Source organism: Zootoca vivipara, chromosome 2 (assembly GCF_965207765.1).
Source record: "Zootoca vivipara chromosome 2, rZooViv2.hap1.1, whole genome shotgun sequence".
Taxonomy (NCBI): Eukaryota; Metazoa; Chordata; class Lepidosauria; order Squamata; family Lacertidae; genus Zootoca; species Zootoca vivipara.
This window is the reverse complement of record NC_142584.1, coordinates 39,282,586-39,304,454: the sequence shown is the minus strand read 5'-3', so window position 1 is coordinate 39,304,454 and position 21,869 is coordinate 39,282,586. Positions and strand designations below refer to the sequence as shown.

General features: G+C 41.1%; 1 protein-coding gene across 14 annotated transcripts in view; it reads right to left on the bottom strand.

The window, feature by feature from the left end:
* The window catches only part of WIZ (WIZ zinc finger), a 64,378-nt gene that overhangs the window by 14,732 nt on the left and 27,777 nt on the right, over positions 1 to 21,869 (bottom strand). For 12 of the 14 annotated variants that reach the window (XR_015948414.1, XR_015948413.1, XR_015948415.1 and 9 more), the window contains 3 exons: positions 11,034 to 11,094; positions 6,530 to 9,084; positions 5,923 to 6,288 (listed from right to left, as the gene is read on the bottom strand). Coding sequence is in view for 11 of the 14 variants with exons in the window: in XM_035104739.3 (XP_034960630.1) it covers positions 5,923 to 6,288; positions 6,530 to 9,084; positions 11,034 to 11,094 (2,982 nt within the window). In the remaining 3 variants the exon portion in view is untranslated. The remainder of the gene's footprint in view (positions 1 to 5,922; positions 6,289 to 6,529; positions 9,085 to 11,033; positions 11,095 to 21,869) is intronic. The other 2 variants (XM_088663091.1, XM_088663094.1) reach the window with 1 other exon arrangement.

The following is a 21,869-nucleotide window of genomic DNA, read 5'->3' as shown; positions in this document are numbered from 1 at the left end:
AGTTTTAAAAACATTTTTTTTCTATTTCATCATCTGCAAAACCACTTACAGTACTTGAACGGCCAGTTTTCTAGCCCAAAACTACAAAATGACTCAAGTACACTGAAGTGGTGGAGGATATACCGTAGCTGTCACAGTTGCAAGCTCAATCTATATACTAGTTAAACAGCAAATGCTCCTGTGTAGGTAGCAAAGCAAGATAATAGATTAATCGAGATACAACATACTGTATTTTAAAAACTACAACAGATACATAAATAAGTTGTAATTTATGAAAAGCCCCCTTTTATCTCAAGGCTGAGAAAACGGGGTTTCCTTCAGATCCACTTATAAGGATCTACTGCCTAAAGAAGACTGTATTCCCTTAAATCTCAATCAGATTTGGGACTTTGGACACTTCCTTGCATTGCAATTAGGCTTTTTTTCAGCTCCAAACCCATTTGTAATGGAGGGGCCCAGGTCATAGATACAAAGAAAGGTGACAGTTTAATAGAAGACAGTAAATTCCATCCTGGTTTTTTATTCCTTGCTTCAGTTGCACCTCTTCTAATAAACAGATCTTCCCTTCTGTTCTGAAGATTAAGAAAGATGAACCGTCTCAAAAAGAATAAATATGCACCAAAGTGTGCTTAAAATCCAACATCCTCTCCATCAGTTCAGGTTGAACAAAGCTGCTTTTAAGCCATAAGACAAGGGAGATAAATATTTCAATCAGAAGACTATTTTTCTGAAAGTGAAATGCAATTCAAATATCTCCTCTCTTTTGTTGCAATCATAATCCCACTTATCTGGGTGTAAGCCCTATTTCCCATTTCTCTAAATTTCCTATTCCTATATTTAAATTTTCATTTTTCTGTAACTGTTCATATATATTTTTATCTCCACCAAATATCTGTCCACTAATGTGAGTTGGGGGTTGAACTCATCACTAAACAAATGCCTAGGGACTGGGAAAAGGAAGTGCCTTTCAGCAGGCAAAGAATGTATTTTCTTCACCAGCACTAGGTGCATAAAAAAGTGACAACTGATTTTAATAAAACTGTTAGGAAGGGGTCCTCTTTCCTTCTTCTACAATGGCATTCGCTTTAATCAGCTGTAGAATGGACAGAATATCCTTCGTGGGCCAGGCTGGGCTCATAAACCATATATGTTTTAACAGCACTGGTCCAACCTTGTATTCTGTAGTTTTCTTAGTACTGTTACAACATTTTTACTGAACTATGAGAATTGTTGATTCACTTCCTGTTGCCAAAGAAAGGGATTTTATCCACTGGAAATAGTATTCAATAGTAACAACTCAAGTTCTGGTAAATATATTATCTCATTGTGAGAACTGACACCCCAAAAAAAAGGGGGTAAAAATTTTAATTGGCTTTGGTTAGGTCTGTCTGTGCTTCATACATTAGATGAAATTATCTAAGACCAGAATGCTACAGTTTAGGGTCAGCATTAAGAATAGGAAGTCCAGATGATAAAATAAAATATGACCAAGATGCTTTTAGCCCACATGCCACTCAAAACAAGGTCCATGCCTCTTTGGAATCTACAGGCTTTGCACGAGTTAGAGACCCAGCCATCTATGTATGCAGATTCAGGGGATATCTGAAATACATGCCTCAAAAAAATCCATGAAGGGTTTAGGTCACCGGGGGCTGGGGAGTAAGAAAACATGGCAGTTAAGTTTCATTGTACATGACCTTCCAATGGTTGGGGGGGGGGGAATGCAGAGATAGGGACAGAGTGACACAATGCTGGTCTGTGTTTTTTGCCACACACAGAGGAGGGAAAGAATGGTTAAAATCACAAATTCATTCTTTTTCTTTGCTGAGGTTACAAAATGAATTTGAACCTATGAACAATTAGCTTCCAAAAAGAAGTGTCTTAATGTTGAACTTTCACAGTGTCTATATTTGAAAACCTTCACTATCTACAAACAAACAAAAACCACAAGAAACCACTTCTTAAGAAGAGGAACATTGTTCCCCATGTTTCTAGGGTTTATACACTCTGGGCATGTATTAGGAATCCAATGAACACTTTATCCCAAGATTTATAATGAATTGGTTAATCCATATGGGAAATTTCCCCAGACCTCCAAATAACACAAAAGCCTGCCAGAAATCTAATCAACCAATGTTACTTGCTTTAATAATAATAATAATAATAATAATAATAATAATAATAATATATCTTGTTCTTTGTGGTGTTGCTTGGCTTAGTACGGCCTTGAAAATACAGAGATGTCTGTATTTTTTGTATAGATAAATTAGAGCCTAAAGTTCAGTGAAGTCCTACTCATAACATTTTAAAGCAAAAGGCATTTGCATTAAGATAATGATTTGTAAAGGATGAGCTATAATTTTATAATTGCAGGCTAGCATTGGTTTCAAACTAGATTTCCATTTTGCCGACATAAAACCCAACTGTTCAACATATTACTGAAAACTGAGCTGAAGAAGAGAATATATTCCTAGTATTTTTCATGAGGAGAAGCAAAACATTCTAGAGCTGCTTTCTTCACTAACATGAGACTCCATCTTCCTAGTCACTTTAGTCTTGTTGTATTTCCATATTTTACATAATAAAGCTATTTTCTCTGTAGTCAGGTTAGGCTAAACTACTTTCTATTTTGGCTGTCAGTATGCAGCAGAGTTGCTTGGTGTCTCATAATTCTATGTTACACCATTCTTGTTCTTAGAGGATCATCTTCCACAACTGCCTATAGTAGTCAAAGCAGAAGCACCAGAAGGTTTTATAAAGATACCGTATGTCCTCAGATAACCATGTTCCTGACTGGCAGCTTTTATTTCTGATTACAGCTTCACTCTGAGGGAGGAACCAGCTATTATAGGAGACAGAGCTGCAGCCACTCCTCTGGCCTTCCCTCCTAATGCTATGCATTCCAATTTACATCATCCTCAATTAGCATAGCCTAAGGTCGGGGATTAGGGGAGTTATAGTCCAGCAATATCTGAAGGGCCACACATCTTTGACCTATACAAATCTGAGAATCCCCTGGCCTTTGTCTAGCATCCAATACCTGTTCCTTCCATGATGTACAAATGCAACCACCTTTTGAGATGAAGACTTGCAAGTGCTTCCATCAAGGGACAATAGTAGAAGTTGTTGGAGGTTTTACTTTTACTTTTTATATCATGGTGATCTTGGCACGACTGAATTCTGCAATCCTTCTTCCACAAATCAGGAAAAGGTTATGAAGCCATCCAGTAATTTTTTGGTCCACATTCCCTACCTTGTTTTCAGTACCCTTCTCTCTTACTAGAACTTAAAGCTGAGTAAGTAATGCCAGTTTAGCTGTTTTATTTCATTTCTGAATGCATCCAGAACGACAAGGCATCAAAGATTTTGTTCATGTCACTGCTAACCTTAATGCATTTGACTAGCAACAGAAATCCATGAATGTTTGGTTTCCCATAACACATCATGATACTTTTCTACAGTCAGCTTTCCTTTACCGTCTCCACCATAATTTCCTGTAGGCTGTATTGCTGTCCTCAGTACTGCAAGAATGTTAAGTAAATAGATAGGTAAATTAATAGGTATGTGCATGCTGATGACACCATATGCAGTTTCTGACAGTTGTTTGTGTGTTTAGGCAAATTTTCTAGCTACATTATGTCTCTACTTTGCAAAGACAACTGCTGATTTTTCACAGTTCTTAGTATAGATTAACTCATAAGAGTTAGAAATGGACACCATTATTCCCGTCTGTTGCTTTTTATCAGTAGATAAAAAAAATTATTTGCAGAAACGTCCATCTGGCAGCTTGTATATAATGCATGATATATTGAGGGCAAGTAAACATGTTAATTGCTTATTTATTGCATTTATACCCTGCTCCTTTTCGGATACTTTCTCCTTTTCGGGTGGGTTAAACCACAGAGCCTAGGGCTTGCCGATCAGAAGGTCAGCGGTTCGAATCCCCGTGATGGGGTGAGCTCCCGTTGCTCGGTCCCAGCTCCTGCCAACCTAGCAGTTCGAAAGCACGTCAAAGTGCAAGTAGATAAATAGGTACCGCTACAGCGGGAAGGTAAATGGTGTTTTCGTGTGCTGCTCTGGTTCACCAGAAGCGGTTTTGTCATGTTGGCCACATGACCTGGAAGCTGTATGCCGGCTCCCTCGGCCAATAATGTGAGATGAGCGCCGCAACTCCAGAATCGGTCACAACTGGACCTAATGGTCAGGAGTCCCTTTACCTTTACCTTTTCTAAAGGGTGACTTACTTATGGCTTTCAAGCAGTCTCTCATCCAGGCAGCTCACAGGGCAAGAACTGCTTGACTGTGGATAGGCATTATGTGCCTGCAGACTATTCCTGGAGCCAAACATATAACTTTTCTTCATTTCACAGTGTAGCAATGCCTGCAAAATTCCTTTTGAATCTGCCATTTAGCATTCCTTGCATTTGCTAAATGCCATTCCACAGACAGGAGGACTTGTATCAGCTCCTTAATAACACCAAGGCCACTGTGTGGCAATGCACACTCACATCTTTTTCTTTAGGCTTCAGTAAACAGCATAGACAAGATGGGATTTGGGATCAGAAATACATTCCAAGTCCTACAGAAGAAACTATGCAGAAATCTATTTTCTACCTTAGTTAGTATTACAGAGCACAAATATGTCACTTGCTAAATACCATGAGTCTACAATGTAACAGTATCCATCAATTCTTCAAACCAATGAACAAAGTTCAGACTACTGACCGAAAATGGTTTAATGCTGCTGGTTATATAAAGGTTAAAGAATACAAAATAATAGGAATGGGATGGCGATTGAAAGTAATTATACCCTTGAGGAACTGTGTGTGAAGCGGTTTATCATCCGTGACAACTTTGTTATTATAGTCTCTTTCTGCCCCATGAAAGTTTTTCCAGTGAGAAAACCTCAGAACCATGCCTAGAGAAGACAAGCTGTACAGACAAAAATCTAATAGTTAAGAACCTAAGTTGTCACAGTTAGAAATGGGGGTAGCCCAAGTCAGAATAGGCTGGCTAAAAAATGTAGCCGAATGGCAAGGATATGACATGGCAACATGATGTATTTTCTTGTTTGTTTTAGGTTTAGATCAGATTTTGAGGCAAACTTCATATCATGACCATAGCTGCCAAGTTATCCCTTTTTTAAAGGGATTTTCCCTTATGCTGAATAGGCTTCCTCGCGAGAAAAGGGAAAACTTGGCAGCTATGATCATGACTGGAGAAAATAACTGAACACTTCCTACTACAGAGAGATTAGTCAATACTTTTGATCTGCAGTCTACTTTTTCATCGGGGTGCAAAACCTGAGCACCCAGTTATGACTGACTGCTTAAAAATTGGTCTTGTGATTTGCTTAGGAGGTCAGGAAGAAAAATGTTACCCAACTCATGCATTCCTATGTGGTCCTGGTTAACACATCCACTTCCCATAGAATCAATCCTCTCACTTAACAAACTATAATTATTTATTTTCTCTTCTATTCTCTCCCCCCCCCTTTTTAATACATTCTTCTTTGACTCAATCTTTTTCTGCTCTGTTCCTCTTTCTCTTCACTTCCACTCAATTTTTTCTCATTCCCACCCACACCAGTTTTAGGCTTTGACACTTTTGTTTCCTTCTCTTTGCTCCCACACTTTGTCTTTTATTGAGATATGTGTGTGTTTATATTATATACACTCCTTTATCTCAAAAAGCCTTCCCTGAAGTAGGACTTAGACCAGTCTATGACTTCTGGGGAGACTTGGGCCACTGCGTGACATCGCAATTAGACATCCAGATGTCTTCCTCTCCATGGGCTCCTAGGAAATGTCTGAATCCTGTGTTTTACCTCTGTATCACTATAATTCATAATAATCACCATCACTTCCTTCAGGTTGTTCTGTAAAGGTTATCACCAGGCAGTAAAATTCTGAAACTGCTTACCATCTCTGAAGGGCTGCATAGGCTCATCTCCCCAGGAAGGAGGGAACGGGGAGAAAGGTGATTGTGAAATGCTGCATTCAGATAAGGGGGTCGTGCTGTTGCAGGGCCCAAACCCAAGCATCTCTCTCTCCTGATTTGGCGATGAAGGATCTGTTCCTAGTGCAGACTGAAGCATAGGGTATTCTGATGAATTGGCTAGTAGCTCCTTCAAAATGTTAATTGGTGAGATGGTGAGCTCCCAGTTAGTGATTCCAAAATCCCTCAGGTGAGCTCTGGCATGGCTGGATAATCCTGCACGTGTGTCAAAGCCAGCCCCACAGAATTCACATCTCATTAAACTGAAAGTACTTGGATCAAAGTTTGCAACTGTGAAAGAGGGGATAATAATCAGTGCCATATTAAGACATAAGCAACAGGCAATAAATGCTTTCAAAGAACCCCCACTAGATCACATGATTTTAAAAAACACCCCAAACTATGAAAACTAGACATTGCAAAGATGCAATAACATCTGTTGTTGAGAGGGAAAATATGGGAGCATACATACCCATCTTCAAGGAATGAAAAATATTAGAAAAATTGAAAAAATTATAAATTGAATACATACTACCTTTTTTCTTCTTCTTTTGGAAGGAAAATTTTTGCTCAATAGCTTTCACTTCTTCTGCAGAGATGAAGTGACGGACATTGTAGCTCACACCCACCCTGTTCAGGTGGCCCCGCACGTGATTGGCTAGGCCAATCCCATTGTGGAACCTGTCAGGACAGTACGGGCATTTCCTCTCCTCATTCTTCAGCATCAATGAATCTGCATCCAGAAGATCATCCAGTTCTAAAGAGCTTTCTAAAGAGGAATCTAATAGGAAGACACCTAAGGGAAGGGATTCATCCACTCCAAACTCTTGGGAAGGAGGCAACATCTTTTTCTTGAGAATCTTCATCTTGGGCCGCTTCATCTTTCTGGGATAAATATTAATCTCATCAACAAGAACAATGGGGACCATGTGACGTAACTGATGCTGCTGCCCCGCTGATGCTATTGAATAATCTGTTGCCTTCAAAGTGCCCCTGAAATTCCTTTTGAGGTCCAAAGCAGATTGAGGAATAGCAACAGGCCTGAAATATCTATTCTCTGCTAACTCTATTTCTGTTGCTAAAGGGAATTCTTCTTCCATACTCCTAATATCGCTTATGGGTAACCATTTGTGCTGGAGTTCCTCCAGCTCACCTGGGTGGCTTTTGGCATTCTCTCTCTCAGTCTCAAGTGGCGGTGCTGTGCTTTTATTCCTTATTTGTTTCAGGGCATGCGGAGAATAAGCTTTTGCTGAGGTAAGAGTAGACATCCCCAAGATCTTATGTGAAGAGCTATAGGGAGCTCGTTTCCTAGCCCGAAACCCAGGCATTGGGATTTCTTTTTTATTAGTGCCATTGCTTTTATTAAGTCTCTGGTGGCCCACTGTGAAGCCATGAAGGGATTCATAGTGGGACGTGGTTTCACAGTGGGACTGGGGAAAATGTCTGCCTGCTTTGCTCAAATAATCAGTTTCTGAAAATCGGCCAGACCTGCTAGGGCTGTAGGCATCCCTACTAGTTCCAGGCTGGTTTACATCTGCTTCAAAAGACTCCGTGTTCCAGGACAAGTGGGAATGAGCATATTTCATGTGTTCTTTTAAAATGTTTTCATTTGGGGCTGGAAAGCTGCAAAGCATGCAAGTGCTAAGACCTTTGTTGCTACTGTGTGCATGCGCCACTTGAGGTACATGATCATTTGGCCTGAAATGTCTACTATATATGTTGTGCATGGAGCTGTCCCGTGGATCACTACCACTGGAACTGCCAAACAAGTTCACATTCTTCAAACTTTTATCTTTCCTCTCCTTGACATGCATCTTTGCATGTTGGACAAATACCTTAGAGGAGTTGGTTCCAAACACACACTTTGGGCACTGTAGCCTGGCATCACGGCCTTCATCTGGGAATTCATTGAGCTTCTGAATTTCCTCAATGATTTTTTCTCTGGACTCCTGATGGAGTCTCCTGTGCTGCTCTAGAGAACCAATGTCCCCAAAAGCCCATCCACATTCACTACAGGTCAACTGACACTGACCTCCAATGCCCTCTCTGCCTTGATCCAGCCCTAGTCCCCTGTTATGCTGAAGCATATGGTCCATCAAATGTTCCTTCGTCTTAAAATAGATGCTGCATTCAATGCATGTGTACACAGTAGGGTCCTCTTCCTGCGCCGCACCATCTTTCCCCTGCTCCTCCACCAGGGTGTTGCACATATAGGGTCTTGTGTCATCATAGGTGCTGCAGGAAGGAGATTCCACAGACCTCGGAGGAACACGTTCCGAAGCATCTCCAGCATTAGCAGTCCAAGCATGTTTGCGGACAGAAAGGTCCGTGGCTGTCTGATGCCCCGACATCGGTAATGCCCACTCAGCAGTGTTCGCAGAACTTACTTCGGCTAAATCAGAGTCCATTGCCTGCCCCTTCCTGGGGGAGAGTGCACTCTCAACAGTCCTTGCTTTACTTGCATGAGGTTTTTGCATTTTTCTAAATACTGGTAGAGCTAACAAAGAAGCTTCTCGTGCAGACTGTCCCCTAATGGCCAGGTTTCTTGCTACATCTGTTGGCTTATTTAGATTTCTGTAGGGAGGCCTTAGCCCCTCATTGTGCTCAGAAAGCCAGTCAAGCCTCTGAAAGCCCTTCTTTCCCAACCCTTGCCTTTTGTCTAAGTGCTCTTTGCTGAAGGCTTCTAGCTGCTTTGGTTCATTGCTATGGTGTCTTTCATCCCCACTAACAGTCTGTGCTCCAGGAGGGGGTGGTGAAGTTTCCACTGCTGCTTTGCCAGGGTCTAACGGCTCAAGCTCCCCTTCTAGATCATCCGTATTCCTTTGCACAGTTTTTATAATGTTAGGTTCCATTGCAGAAGTGGGTTCCTTTGGATAAGAATTATTTTTCCGTGCTGCTTCCTTGGAGCTTGCTAAATCCTTCAAACCCGGGAGTCTTTCTAAAGTGCTTTCTTCTTTGGAGACACTGCCCATTGTCTCCCGTAAAGAGCAATCCCACAAGGCAGTCGTGCTTCTTTGATCTGCTGAGCCCCTAGATTTTGCTCTGTAACAGCCTTTCCTGGATTTTAAACGGTCTTCTGCCTTGGTGCTGAAAAGAACAGTCAACAAAAATCAGCTAAAGGATATGTATTGAATTGTTGCTCTCAAAAGATATATGCATTTATAATCATGAACTATTTATTGACTCTTAAGTCACAGCTGAGATCATGCATTCTACACAGCCCTCCCTTTGCTGCTGCATGGAAAACTGGTGTGCGTGCAACATTTCAAATGCCTGTATACATCTCCCTGTGCACTTCCATCACTCAAACAACATTCTCAGATGAATCATTACTCTTCGCAAAAGGCAACACAACACCTCAAAGCCCTACTCCATCAGCTCAACCTGCTGGGGGCTACTGCCATTTGGATCCCCTTCTCTTAGCACTTTCACCTCAGTAGCTATTCTATCTGGCTGCTACGGGTATGTAACCAGAAAGTTTTTGTATTAAAATTGGCTTTTTCTGAATTCTCTTCTTTTTCCCTCATACTATGTCTTTCTCTTTTCATAGTATGGCCTTTAGATTTTAAACCGGAAGGCAGAGACTGTGACAATTTTAATTTTTTGTACCTCTCAGAGCCAATTTTAGTCACTTTATCATCATAAAGAGACAGGCCTTCGTATATCTTTCTAACTAGATAATGCTATCTAAAGTTTACATTGTCCCTTCATAATCAGCCCATTTTCTACTATTGTTCAATTGTCCAAAAGAAACCTTTCATTTCCAGCACTAGCAACAACCTTAAATTTGCTAAGCGACTCTGTAGTACTTGCCATTGGGTCATGAGCCATATTCATTAGCAGTGTTTTTTGTTGCTGTTGTTTTCTACCATTTACCTCATTAAAGAGATATAAAACTTGCCATGATTGTTCTGGAGCAAAGTCACAGGGCCAAACTAAACTACAAGTTATGTTAAACATGCTTGTTACTTCCCAGCTTCTTTCTTTCTTTCTTTTAAGAAAAAGCAGCTGTACAGCAGGTTTGTTTTCTAACTCTCTTTTCTCCATGCCTTTTCTGGAAAAAAAACTGTTCTCCCCATCTGCTATTGTCTCCCCAAAAGCACTACTTGCAGTAAACACTACTTTTGAGGTGCTTCACAGTCCAGATCCAGATTAGAGCCTCACACTTCTACATTTTTTGGGGGGGGAATGCCCAGCACTAACCGTGATTTAAAAAATGTTTGGCTAATGTAACATGCCGCCTGGATCTGAAGTTGTCCCACCTCCTAGCCATTGTTCCATCATCATTTTACTTTTTGTACTTTCAATTTACACCATTGAATCTCATTCATTTTAGACTCCTTAAGCCTTTTGGATGCTAACTTCTTTCGGTAGAAGCTATGTTTGGATTGTTTCCTCTCTGGGCTAAAGTAAAAACAGACTTGTCTGAAATGAGCTATACACTTCATCGGAATTCCATAATGCAAGTTCTTATAACGTCTTCCTTGGCCAAGGTCATCCAAGATGGCAGGGAAAGAAAACAAGAGCACTTAATAGAGCCAACTTATCCTCTGCCAAGCCCACAGAACAATGAAGAGTAGAGAAATCTGATAATGAATGGTTGAAGCTTCATGCAACATGAAGGCCTAGAGACTGAGCTCACACTGCAGTCTTATGTGCCTTTGCTAGGCAACAAGTCTCACTGATTTATCAGATTTTATTTTGAAGTTTGTTTATTTGTTATGTTTATAACCAACTGCTCATCGCTCAGTGTTGAATAGTCCTAGGATCAATAATCAAGTGGCAGGTATATGTTCTATCAATTGATCCAATGACCTGAACAGCAAGCTTCTCTGACTTGACTATGACCCACTTCAAAACGAGAACCCAGGGAAATTTTCCAGGAAGGATTACATGAGTGAAGGCACACATGTTATATTGAATGGTATTATACTAAGCTTGATGTTGCAATACAAATGAAAGACCTTGGGAACTGGCCCACAGAGATTAAAAATGCCAAACCCTGTAATTCTCCCTCTAGCAATTTCAACACTTACCAGGCTTCTTTCTTGCGAGTTGTGTTTGAGACAACAGCACAAGGAGAAGGATTGGGCTCATCTGCAAGAGAGAAAAGGTGGCATCATATGCCTGACTTGTGTAGCATACCGTGGCTTCAAGTGTACTTTACAAAACATGTAATGTTATAGCTATAAAGCTTTCCAAGCAGCTAAACCCACCCAGTTTGTGTCCCTTCCTCAGGGCGGGTTTGGATTAGTATGGGATTTCTAACCCACACTGTTTAATCCCAAGCACCAACAATTTGATATATAATCATTCTAGCAGTTAAGCAGTTTAAAATGAAACAAGATAGATGTAAAATAAAGCATGTCCAAGAATCCATCTTATAAGTAGTAAACAAACAAGCAAACACCCATTCTAGTGCCTTCGTATCAAAATACAAATTTGCTTCCTCTGCAAAGTGAGATGATTTCAATTGAAGCAAAAGGGAGTCTCTCTCCACCCCCACCCCCACCCCCACCCCACACAAACTGCTGGTGCAGATGGCCATATCCAAATCAATATCATAGCTGGGGACAAACAATTAAAGTCACCCTACCCACCAACCAACCAACCACCCCTACCACCTCTTGAGCCAGACTGGACCACCACACTGGAAATTTGTGTTTCCACACTGGAAAGCTGGCTTTCTTTTGTGCAGAAAACAGGAGTGGGTGTGAGAGACACACAGCCCTGCTTACACCTGGTAACACATGGAGGGTGTGCTAAAGCACACATTATGATCATATATCTTAACCTGCTAGGCCTGCAATGAATGCATCAAACTTTGACCACACTCAGGCACTTCCAGTTCTGTGTGGAATCCAGGCTCGACCCATCCCAATCTTCTGTTACGCTGCCAAAAGGAAGCAGCCATCAATATCTGGCCAAAGCTTCCACTGAACCCTTTCTTTTGTTGGAATTCATACACAGCTCTAGGACCCGATTCTGTGCCAAACCCAAACTGCACTGTAATTTGGCTTAATTCTACAAAATTCCCAGCAAGATGGTCTGCAGTGGGAAACTGTGTGTTCCTGAAGCCACAGTGCATAGGATGGCACTTTATACCAAGTCAGACCATTGGTCTATTTAGCCTATTATTGTTTACACTAACTGGCAGCAGCTCTCCTGGATTTCAGGCATGAGTCTCTTCCAGCCTTACTTGGAGGTGCCAGGGACTGAACCTGGAAACTTCACATTGTAAATCAAATGCTCTACTGCTGAACTATGGCTCTTTCCTCAAAGATTCCTTTCGTTGCCAGAACCTGACTGCTTGTAAAATGGCTTAACGAGAGGAACTACAGTCATATACTAACTAAAGGTGGTTTTAACACATGATTCAAGAACCTAACTTGGCAAGTACAGTGGTACCTCTGCTTACGAATTTAATGTGTTCTGAACACACATTTGTAAGTTGAAAAAATTTGTAAGTTGAATCCCATAGGAATGCATTGGGAGAAAAAATTCGTAAGTCGAAGCAACCCTATCTAAAAATTCGTAAGTAGAAAAAATCCTATCTAAACCGCATCCAAGATGGCGGACGGAGCTCCATTTGTAAGTAGAAAAATTCGTAAGTAGAGTTATTTGTAAGTAGAGGTACCACTGTATATTTCATACCCATTTTGTCCCCAAATCCCCAAATGGTGGAGCATCAGGGTTTTCACTAACTTTCAACTGATGATAAGAATTTAACAATACCTGGATGTTAGTCAAATAAAATGGAGATGAGACTGCAAACAGAACCAATTTCATAAATGCAGAACTTAGAAGCACTAGGGTTATAACACTAAGGCCCAAACTACACATGATGTTGAATATGTGCTTCACATTTAATGGGCAGGGGTTTGTTTTGTTTTTCAACAAATAGCATCAGCTGGGGGCTATTACTGTACTGGGATCACAGATGGGGAGTTTAACCCTTTCTACCCCTGCTGTAATTCTAAGAAAGTTGCTCTCTGACGCTGTTATTTATTTTGACAGGGAACAAGTGCTGGAGAGAAAGAGAGTTGGAGTTTGGCCACAACTGAGGCAATTTCTACAGTTTTGAGAGTACTGGCAGGTGGAAGGAATGGTGGCATCTTGCTGACATACATTGCTACAAATAAAAAATATTTTTGCTGACATACATCGCTACAAATAAAAATATTATTAATATGTGGCTTTAAAGGGAAGAGGGGCATATGGCAGAATGCCAGAGCTGACAGGGTCAACCAAATGCTACTGGAGAGCACAGGACAGGAGTATCAGGTTGAAACTGAAAAAGCCTGAATCTGCACCATCCATTTTTGTGACTGAATCTTTGTACATTCCTTCCTGCTCCTGAATGCCTTCATGGGCTGGAAATGCAATGGCATCCTGGTTATATCAGGCATTGTTTATATTTGTAGTGCAATGAACATGAAACAGAAGAAAATAAAACAGCAAGTTTTGTAGGTAAGCTTCACAATTCAATGTGATTTTCACTTGCAGTGATCCTAGGAAGGAAAAGTTGCCCGTGCCAATCCAGGCCGAAGACAGATATAGCATTTTATCAGTGTGAGCTTGCCTTCAGGCCAGCTTCTCAACTTGCCTGGTAAACACACAACACATAACAGCATGTCAAACAGAAAGTTCAACCTTGCCAGTTATGCTTCATGTGGGCTATTCACTTAAAAAAAAAAGCTGCACATACGAATCTCTATGTTTAACCTTCTCATAAAACAGAGAGCAAAGATGATGATGATGATGATGATGATGATGATGATGATGATGATGATATCAAAACCATTCTGAGAATTGCGAAGGAGGTGTGTACAAGGCAATCAGTGGCATCCAGAGATGAATCTTCCACATTTAAACAGAAATACTTTGAAAAACTGCAGAATAGAACACTTTTTCCAAAACCTGTCCCAGGAGAAACGGTTATGTTTCGACTGAACAGACTGAGTGCTCTCCCACTAGTCTGAGGACATACAAAGAGCTCTTTTAGACCAGATTAAAAGCTTATCTAGTCCAGCATTCTCTTCTCACTGTGGCCAACCAGATGTCCAAGGGAAACCCACGAGCAGGACATGCATGCAACAAATGTGCATATAATACATTTATCTTCACTGTCAGACTTTGATTCAAGATGCACAGCCATGCCGTAACTTGGATGGAAGCATATATTTTCCAAACAGCCTTTTCTTCAATACGGCCGTGAAAGAGAATGAAAGACTCTATTATACACTATCTTCAAGCCAAGACGTGGAGTATCTCCAGATTTCTGTGACAAAGCTGATGGAAATCCAGGCCAAAAGAGATAACACCTCTGAAGCCTGTCCATTTTTTGGAGTGTTTTGCAAGACAGCAAAAAAAATGAAACTAATATGTTGGTGGACAAACAGCAGGGTCCTGTTTGTTCGGGGGGGGGGGGGGGAGATACCAAGTAGGCTACTTTCACTTGCAAGGGAGGAAAGAAGCTGGAGAGAATTGCAATCTTTATAAAGGGACAAAGAAAGGTAAATTTTGAAGTATTAAAAATATGGAGCTGTTCAGGAAAAAGCAGTAGAAGTACAGATAAAGAGAGTAGGACAATGGCAGAGGTGGATCTTAGGAATTCTTTTGTTCACGAGAGCTCTAGCATTTCTATTTTTAGAAACCATCTCCTTTAGAGGAAAAACAGAACAATTTATCTTCTTACTGATGAGCACAAAACTGTACTCGGTGCTGCAAGACCTCATTTCTTGGAAACAGCAAGAGATGAGGGAATTTAATGTCTTGCTTGATCTTAGGAGGCGGACATTTTAACCTCTCTGGTAATCCAAAATAAACTTTGCTTCTGAATATTCAAGAATGGGAGTCGTGGGTTTTTAGAAAAACAAAACACAAACACATACACAGCAGGCAGCAGATTCTCCCTTTAATCACAGCCAAAGTTTCAAAGCTAGCAAAGCATCCTCATAATCTAAATAGTACAATCTGATGTGTTTTTTTCAATGAAAGAATAGATATAGCAATCTAGTTTTCTAAATGATGCAGAAGTGCTACTTATCTGCCATATTATCTGTCATTATATTGGTGTATGCTTTACTGTTTTTTGTGAACCGAGTAACAGCTACAGTCCTCCAACTGACTTCTGTTCTGATGCTTAGCACAAACCACCCTGCCAGGCTCACATCAGGTTCATAGTCTTGAGCTGTTCATAAGATCCAGAGCTGTGTTGCTTAAGAAAATAATGATAATCCTCATATTATTTCCAAAGACACTAAAGCATCAAACAATTCCAAGTTTACCTTCCTCTAACCTAAGGTTACCAGATTTTGTTCAATGAATCTGGGGACACTTTTCAACTTCAATGGATTTTGTAACAGGGACTTTGGAAAATTACCCCAGAAGATCAAACTAGATGACATCAACAATTTTGTGTGTTCAAATACAGGACAGGCCCAATGGCATGGAAAGAGGGGGGTGGGTGGGAAAATCTGGTTTTAAAAGCAATGAAGTGGGGGGAATGAGTGAACACTGCTGAATCCTCACCCCACCAAAACACAGAGCTTACTACCCTGCACTGTCCCTTTGGGAACTTTTCTCCCAGCAGAATTTCCAGTATTAGAAGTTGCCCTTGCTAAGAGAAAAGTGTTTGCGGAGAGAAGCCACAGCTCCTTCAGCCACTTGCTCCTTCTCCTTTTAAGACTGCCCCCCCTGTTTTATGTGACTGAAGCTGTTCCAGGTTTAAACATACAGAACGGCTGCTGTCACATCTAGTTCTGCCTAATCTATCATTTGCTGGGCATATCAGCATGATCTTCTTTAAGGGAATCTGCTGTTGCACCATATCATTTGTTGCTGTTAGTAACAACAAAATGCTTCTATAGTGGCTGCATTCTATCTTTTCCCTTTTACGTATAAAAATAGAGGAGACGATAGATTAAGGACTCAGTGTAGTCATTTGGCATCTGCTCTTCCCCCCCCCCCCCAGCTTTTATAAATTCTGCAGGACATTTTTTCCCCCTGCAGTGGCTTTCCTCAAATGCAATCTGACAATATGCCATTCATTCCAAGAGATTTAGCCTTAATGGGGAAAAACTCTTTTCCGTAAATCACAAGGAAAAGTCAAGTATTACACTGCAGTAAAACAATTTTATTAGTTAGCAGGAAAAAAGATGTCATGACTTCAAATGTGATAAATACTATATTTATATAGCCAGCAACAGCACAAGCAATTATAGATAACCTAGAAAACTACAGTCTCAAAAATGGGGTCATAGAAATGGGATACGTACACTTCAAATGTATAATACTAGACATGTCACCAGCACAAACATATTTTTAACAAATGTTGCAGAAAGAAAGAAAGGGCAGTTCACAAACCCATGTATGTCATTTGACATTCACTAACTCAGTTTATTGTGTAAAAGGAAAAAAGAGCCATGTTTAGGCAATAGAAAAGCTCTGTAATGGATTCAGTGAAATATTTCTGGTCTGTGGGGCCCTGCGTACAACCCTTTTGGGCAACTCTATTCACCTAAATACACGTGACTGTGTCCAAAAATACGATGGAGCTAAATGCAAAAAAATGAGTTAATTAGTAACATGGGTTATCTTTTCCTGCGTCCAGATCGTCTGGTGTGCTGTTTTTTAAAACTAAACAAAACAGTCCACAAGAAGATCTGGTGTAAAGGTATAAAGACAAGGCTCTTGGCAATTGGCTTACTAAAAAGGGAAATGATCAGGTAATGTTCTATCCAATCAAAGCATGGCCCATTGGACCAGGGAGACTTAATTCAGAATTATGAGGCTCAGAAATAAATAGCACGAGCAGGCACAGAATGTATCTGTCTCCCCAATGGGGAATCTCTGCTTGTATTTAACAGGATGATTCCACAACAGTAACTTCAGCCTGAAATATAAACTCATTGGGTTTTATCCAGTGCTAGTACTATTCAGAGTAGACACCATGAAATTAATGAACATGACTAATTTAGGTCCATTAATTCCAATGAGCCTACTCTGAGTAGGATCTGTCATTGGAGGAGGGGGTCACACTACTCGATGTTTCACTCAGCAGTGAATATGAGCACTAACAATCCCTAACTTAAGGGGTAAGCAGTTGACATCACTTCTGATTCATCCAGACGACCAATCAAACCATGCTTCCAGCTACATTTCAGTTGGGCAGTTGCACTATTCCTAATTCAAAGGTAATTTCTAACCCACTACTTCAAGGAGCTTACAATTATAAACAGTAAACAACTAAATGGTTTAAAAAAACCAAACTGAAACACAATAAAATACAACAAGGGTTGGTTACAGCCCTACAGGCAGGTACAAGACTATGGATGTTATATGCCAAAGCTTAAGACAAAAGGAAGTATGATACTGTATTTCTACAATTTTAAAAATATATGTTTATGCCTTTGGTTACTTCTTGTAAACTGCTGTAAACACAAGCCTAAAATATTGAGTTTGGGATATACTCGCCATATAAGACTACGCAGAAGTAATTCCCGGTGCTGTGCTGCGCTGCCCATTTCTGGGGTGCCGGAAATCGCTTCTGCTCAGACATGCGCAGAAGCAATTTCTGGCGTCTGGGCATGCCCAGAAGCTGGAAATCACTTCTGTGCGTGCACAGATGCCATTTTCAGCACCACTCAGCGAGTCCCCGCGCTGTGCGGCGCCGGTTTAGGGCGGCGTAGCGCGGGGACTTGCCGAGCGGGCAGCTTGGTGACCTGGCAGCTCGTGGCTGGATAAACAGCCTCTGTGGGCACAGCGCTGCTCCTGGTGAGTGGATTTACCGTACTTGTACAGCGCTACCCTTGCTGCTTTCATACGGTCGCCAGATACCGCGGGGATGCGGCCACGGCTGTTTTTGAGCTCCCCCCACCGTATGCGGCAACCGCAGATTCTCCAGTCCGGTTATACCCAGCATATAAGATGACCCCCGACTTTTGAGAAGATTTTCCTGGGTTAAAAAGTCATCTTATACGCCGGAAAATACGGTAAATGTAAATGCACCTTAAAGGTAAAGGTAAAGGGACCCCTGACCATTAGGTCCAGTCGTGACCGACTCTGGGGTTGCGCGCTCATCTCGCATTATTGGCCGAGGGAGCCGGCGTATAGCTTCCAGGTCATGTGGCCAGCATGACAAAGCTGCTTCTGGCAAACCAGAGCAGCACATGGAAACGCCGTTTACCTTCCCGTTGTAGCGGTTCCTATTTATCTACTTGCATTTTGACGTGCTTTCGAATTGCTAGGTTGGCAGGAGCTGGGACCAAGCAACGGGAGCTCACCCCGTCACAGGGATTCAAACTGCCGACCTTCTGATCGGCAAGCCCTAGGCTCAGTGGTTTAACCACAGCGCCACCTGGGTCCCCTTAGAGAGGTAATTAGGATGCAATGCACAGATAAACTGTGCAGAGCTGTGACTCCCCTTCAATGCCACCGCAAGGGACAAAAGTCCTTGCAAACCCCAGATATACACAGCTGCCATGCAACCAACTGATGCTGGAGTACTCTGAACAGCTTCTGGCTAGGCAATAAGATGGCATGGGCTTATGGCCATCTGGCTAGAAGCCATAGCTATTGATTCCACCAGTCACTGCAATTTTGCCAGCGGTTACAACAGGTATCTGCTTCACAGTGTCCCGACCTCAAGTAAACTCAGGATTTGACAGAACGGAGGAAATTAAACATAAGCATATCAATGGCACACTGCAGCTCAGAGTAGCTGAGTTGCAGATCTGGTCCCTGGGTACTTTGAATGCCAAAATAACTTTGATATGAAACTCAAGAACTTCCTCAAGGCCCTTCCTAAAGCCTTTGTGCAATATGTTTACAAGCCTTCTTGCAAATACATAATAAAACAAAAAATAATGCAGGCTTGGAGAAAGAAGAGTTAGTATCTGTCATTCTAAATATCACAAATACTACGACCCAACAGAGGCCTGCAGCATTTGCACAGTGACAGTGCAATCATGCTAGGAATTAATGTTCTATCTGAAGGGAGGCTTTGCAAAATATTGTGTTTCAAGTCGTGGGATAATATGACATTCCATGATGACACAGACTTGAGGGAAGAGATGTGGACCTGTGGGCAATGAATAAACAACAACAATGTGCATTTATTATGTAATAAGTTGCTAGTGAAGAAAAGTTCTGACTTTGGTGTTTGGCTGGAGCCGCACCAATTACTTTTTTGCTGAAAGAAACCAGCTTGCTGTGGCACTGCTGTGGCGTTCTTTGGAGAACATCAGATCACATCACTGAAAATCTAATGAAGCAAGCTAACTTCCATTTAATTAAGGGCTTATATCATCCACTAACGAGTGAATGCTTCATTTGTTTGTTTGTTTTTCAATGTTTTCTAATATTTCTTACCCATCCTTCACCATAGGTTCGTGGGAGGTGGGGTAGAGGTGGAACAATATTTGTTACAATTACAAAAACAAGTAAACCCATTCCAACCAGAACACAACAATATGAATTCAGCAAACGTGGTGTGTCCCACAAAACAAAATATCTTAAATGTCAAAGCCCAGGGTAAAGAGGTGCAGTTAAAGCTACACATACCTCTGTGGGAAGGGAGTGCCACAGTTTAGGGGATGCCACAGTGAAAGCCCTCTCCCAGGCCATATTTCCTGCACTTATGAGAGTGACTGAACTGCTATGAGAGCCCCTTCTGCATATCTTAAAGGATCTTTAGGCTGGAAGGGATGGGGTTGCCATATTTCAAATAGAGAAAATCTGAACAAAATTTGGGAAAGCTGTTGAGCGAAATGGGTTGCGGATTTCCACCAGACACAGTTTATGACCGCATAATGGTCTTTCAGATACATCTTTTATCCATCAAGTGAATGTACAATTTAGATAATTACTAGGATATTGTCTGTCCATTATTTCTGTTTTAAAGGAATACTTTACATTAGATCACTTTCCATTCGCTTGGTTGGGGGTGGGGGATGGAGTCATGTGTACAAGGGTTGGTTTCTTTATGGTTCCTCATCTTGGAGAAACTGCCCTGCTATGTGCGGACTTGTCTAGTTGTCTAAAATGGATCATTGGGGGGGGGGGGGAGAGAAGAGTCCAGAGGTCTTCTGTGGAACCAGAAAGCTGTTGGAGTAGTAGGCACACTGCAGGTTTCCATTATGACTGACCATAAATAATGCTTCTGATCAAACCAGGGCAATATCAAACCAGTCTGACACTTAGGTTTCAAATGACAGAGGAAACCCCTCTGTCAGGTTAAATGCAGGTTAAATGCAGGATGAATGTTCATTGTTGTATAACTGCACCACAAACAAATCAGAATGAATGCTCAGTGAAAACCAGATTTAACTGCTGTGTCAGCTTCATATGAGCAAAGCAGGATGAATGCTTAATAAATAGGATTCCTCACTCCTCTTTTCTCAATTTCCCCCTCTCTCTCAGTCTCTCAACATTCTGTGCTACTGACTTATTACTGGGCTGTTTTGGAGTCCCCCCCTCTCAGATTTTTTTGTATACAGTCATACCTCGGTTTGAGTACTTTCAGTTTAAGTACTCCGCGGACCCGTCTGGAACGGATTAATCCACTTTCCATTATTTTCAATGGGAAAGTTCGCTTCAGGTTAAGTACGCTTCAGGTTAAGTACGGACTTCCGGAACCAGTTGTGTACTTAAACCAAGGTACCACTGTATTCAGGCTACTTCAAGTCTGTGAGAGTACTTCTCCCGTGCACAAGCATGGGAAGGCTCAGATTGGTATTAGTATACTGATTAGGCACTCAGAATTGACCAATCATAATCACATAATCACAACCATGTCTCCCCCACCCCCCAAAAAACACATCACATGGGAACATGGGGACAGCTGTTTGTCAAAAGCACAAGCTAGGCTTGGTGCCAAGTATCTGGTCAGCAACTTTTCTTAATTCAGTTTTTCAGCTATAACAGCACACCTTTCCTGCCTAATGGAGAGTGCAAAGAGAAAAGCCAGAAGGCAAGAGTAGACAACTACCCTGATGAAGTATGATCTCAATGCTTATGACCACAGAAGCACCTGAAATACTGCAGACTACAAAGAAAATCCAAATTGCAGGGTTTTTCTGGGGGTAACAGCGAAGGCGAAGGCACTATATTTCTGACCAAATAAGGATATTTAGCATTTGCACGAAGTACTTATTCTCTGAGCGTATCTGGACATCTTCAGGCCAGACTCTATTTTGCAAAGGTTATTAAAGGATACTGTACACATATCCAAATAATCATTCAAAATGTGCTCTAGCTACATTTTGCCATTTGCTGAGACAATGGCATCATTTATAGGCCAAGGATGGAGGCCATTTATAGGCCAAGGATGGCTAGGGGAGGAACGGGTTTACAGCAGGGTAAGTATTGCCAAGGTCGGGGCAGGATTGGGATTTGTTTTTAAATTGCAGGCTGTGTACTTCAGCCCTAGAAGTGGAGAACACTCAGACATAACAAAAATCTACAAAGTCAGGAGAAAATCTTCAACAAAAAGGCGACAAAAGCACTTTTACCAAGCAAAATGAAACTAAAAGTGTATACAATACTGTATGTATGTATGTATGTATGTATGTGTGTGTGTGTGTGTATATATATAGCTTTGAAATTTTTTAAACTTTATTGAAATTCAAATCAAAACAAATCATACAAATCATACAGAATATCATATAACCAAACTTGCAAATAAAAAGTGTAAATAAAATCTGATACAGAAATCTTCCAGACTTTCCTGTATATTCCCTCTACTCAATCTATATCTTATTAAACTAATCATATCGTAAATAAACATAACAAACAAAACAAACAAAATTATCCTTTCCATCCATAAAACTTCCACTTATCTCGGGTTGACTGAGTTTTAACTAATTACT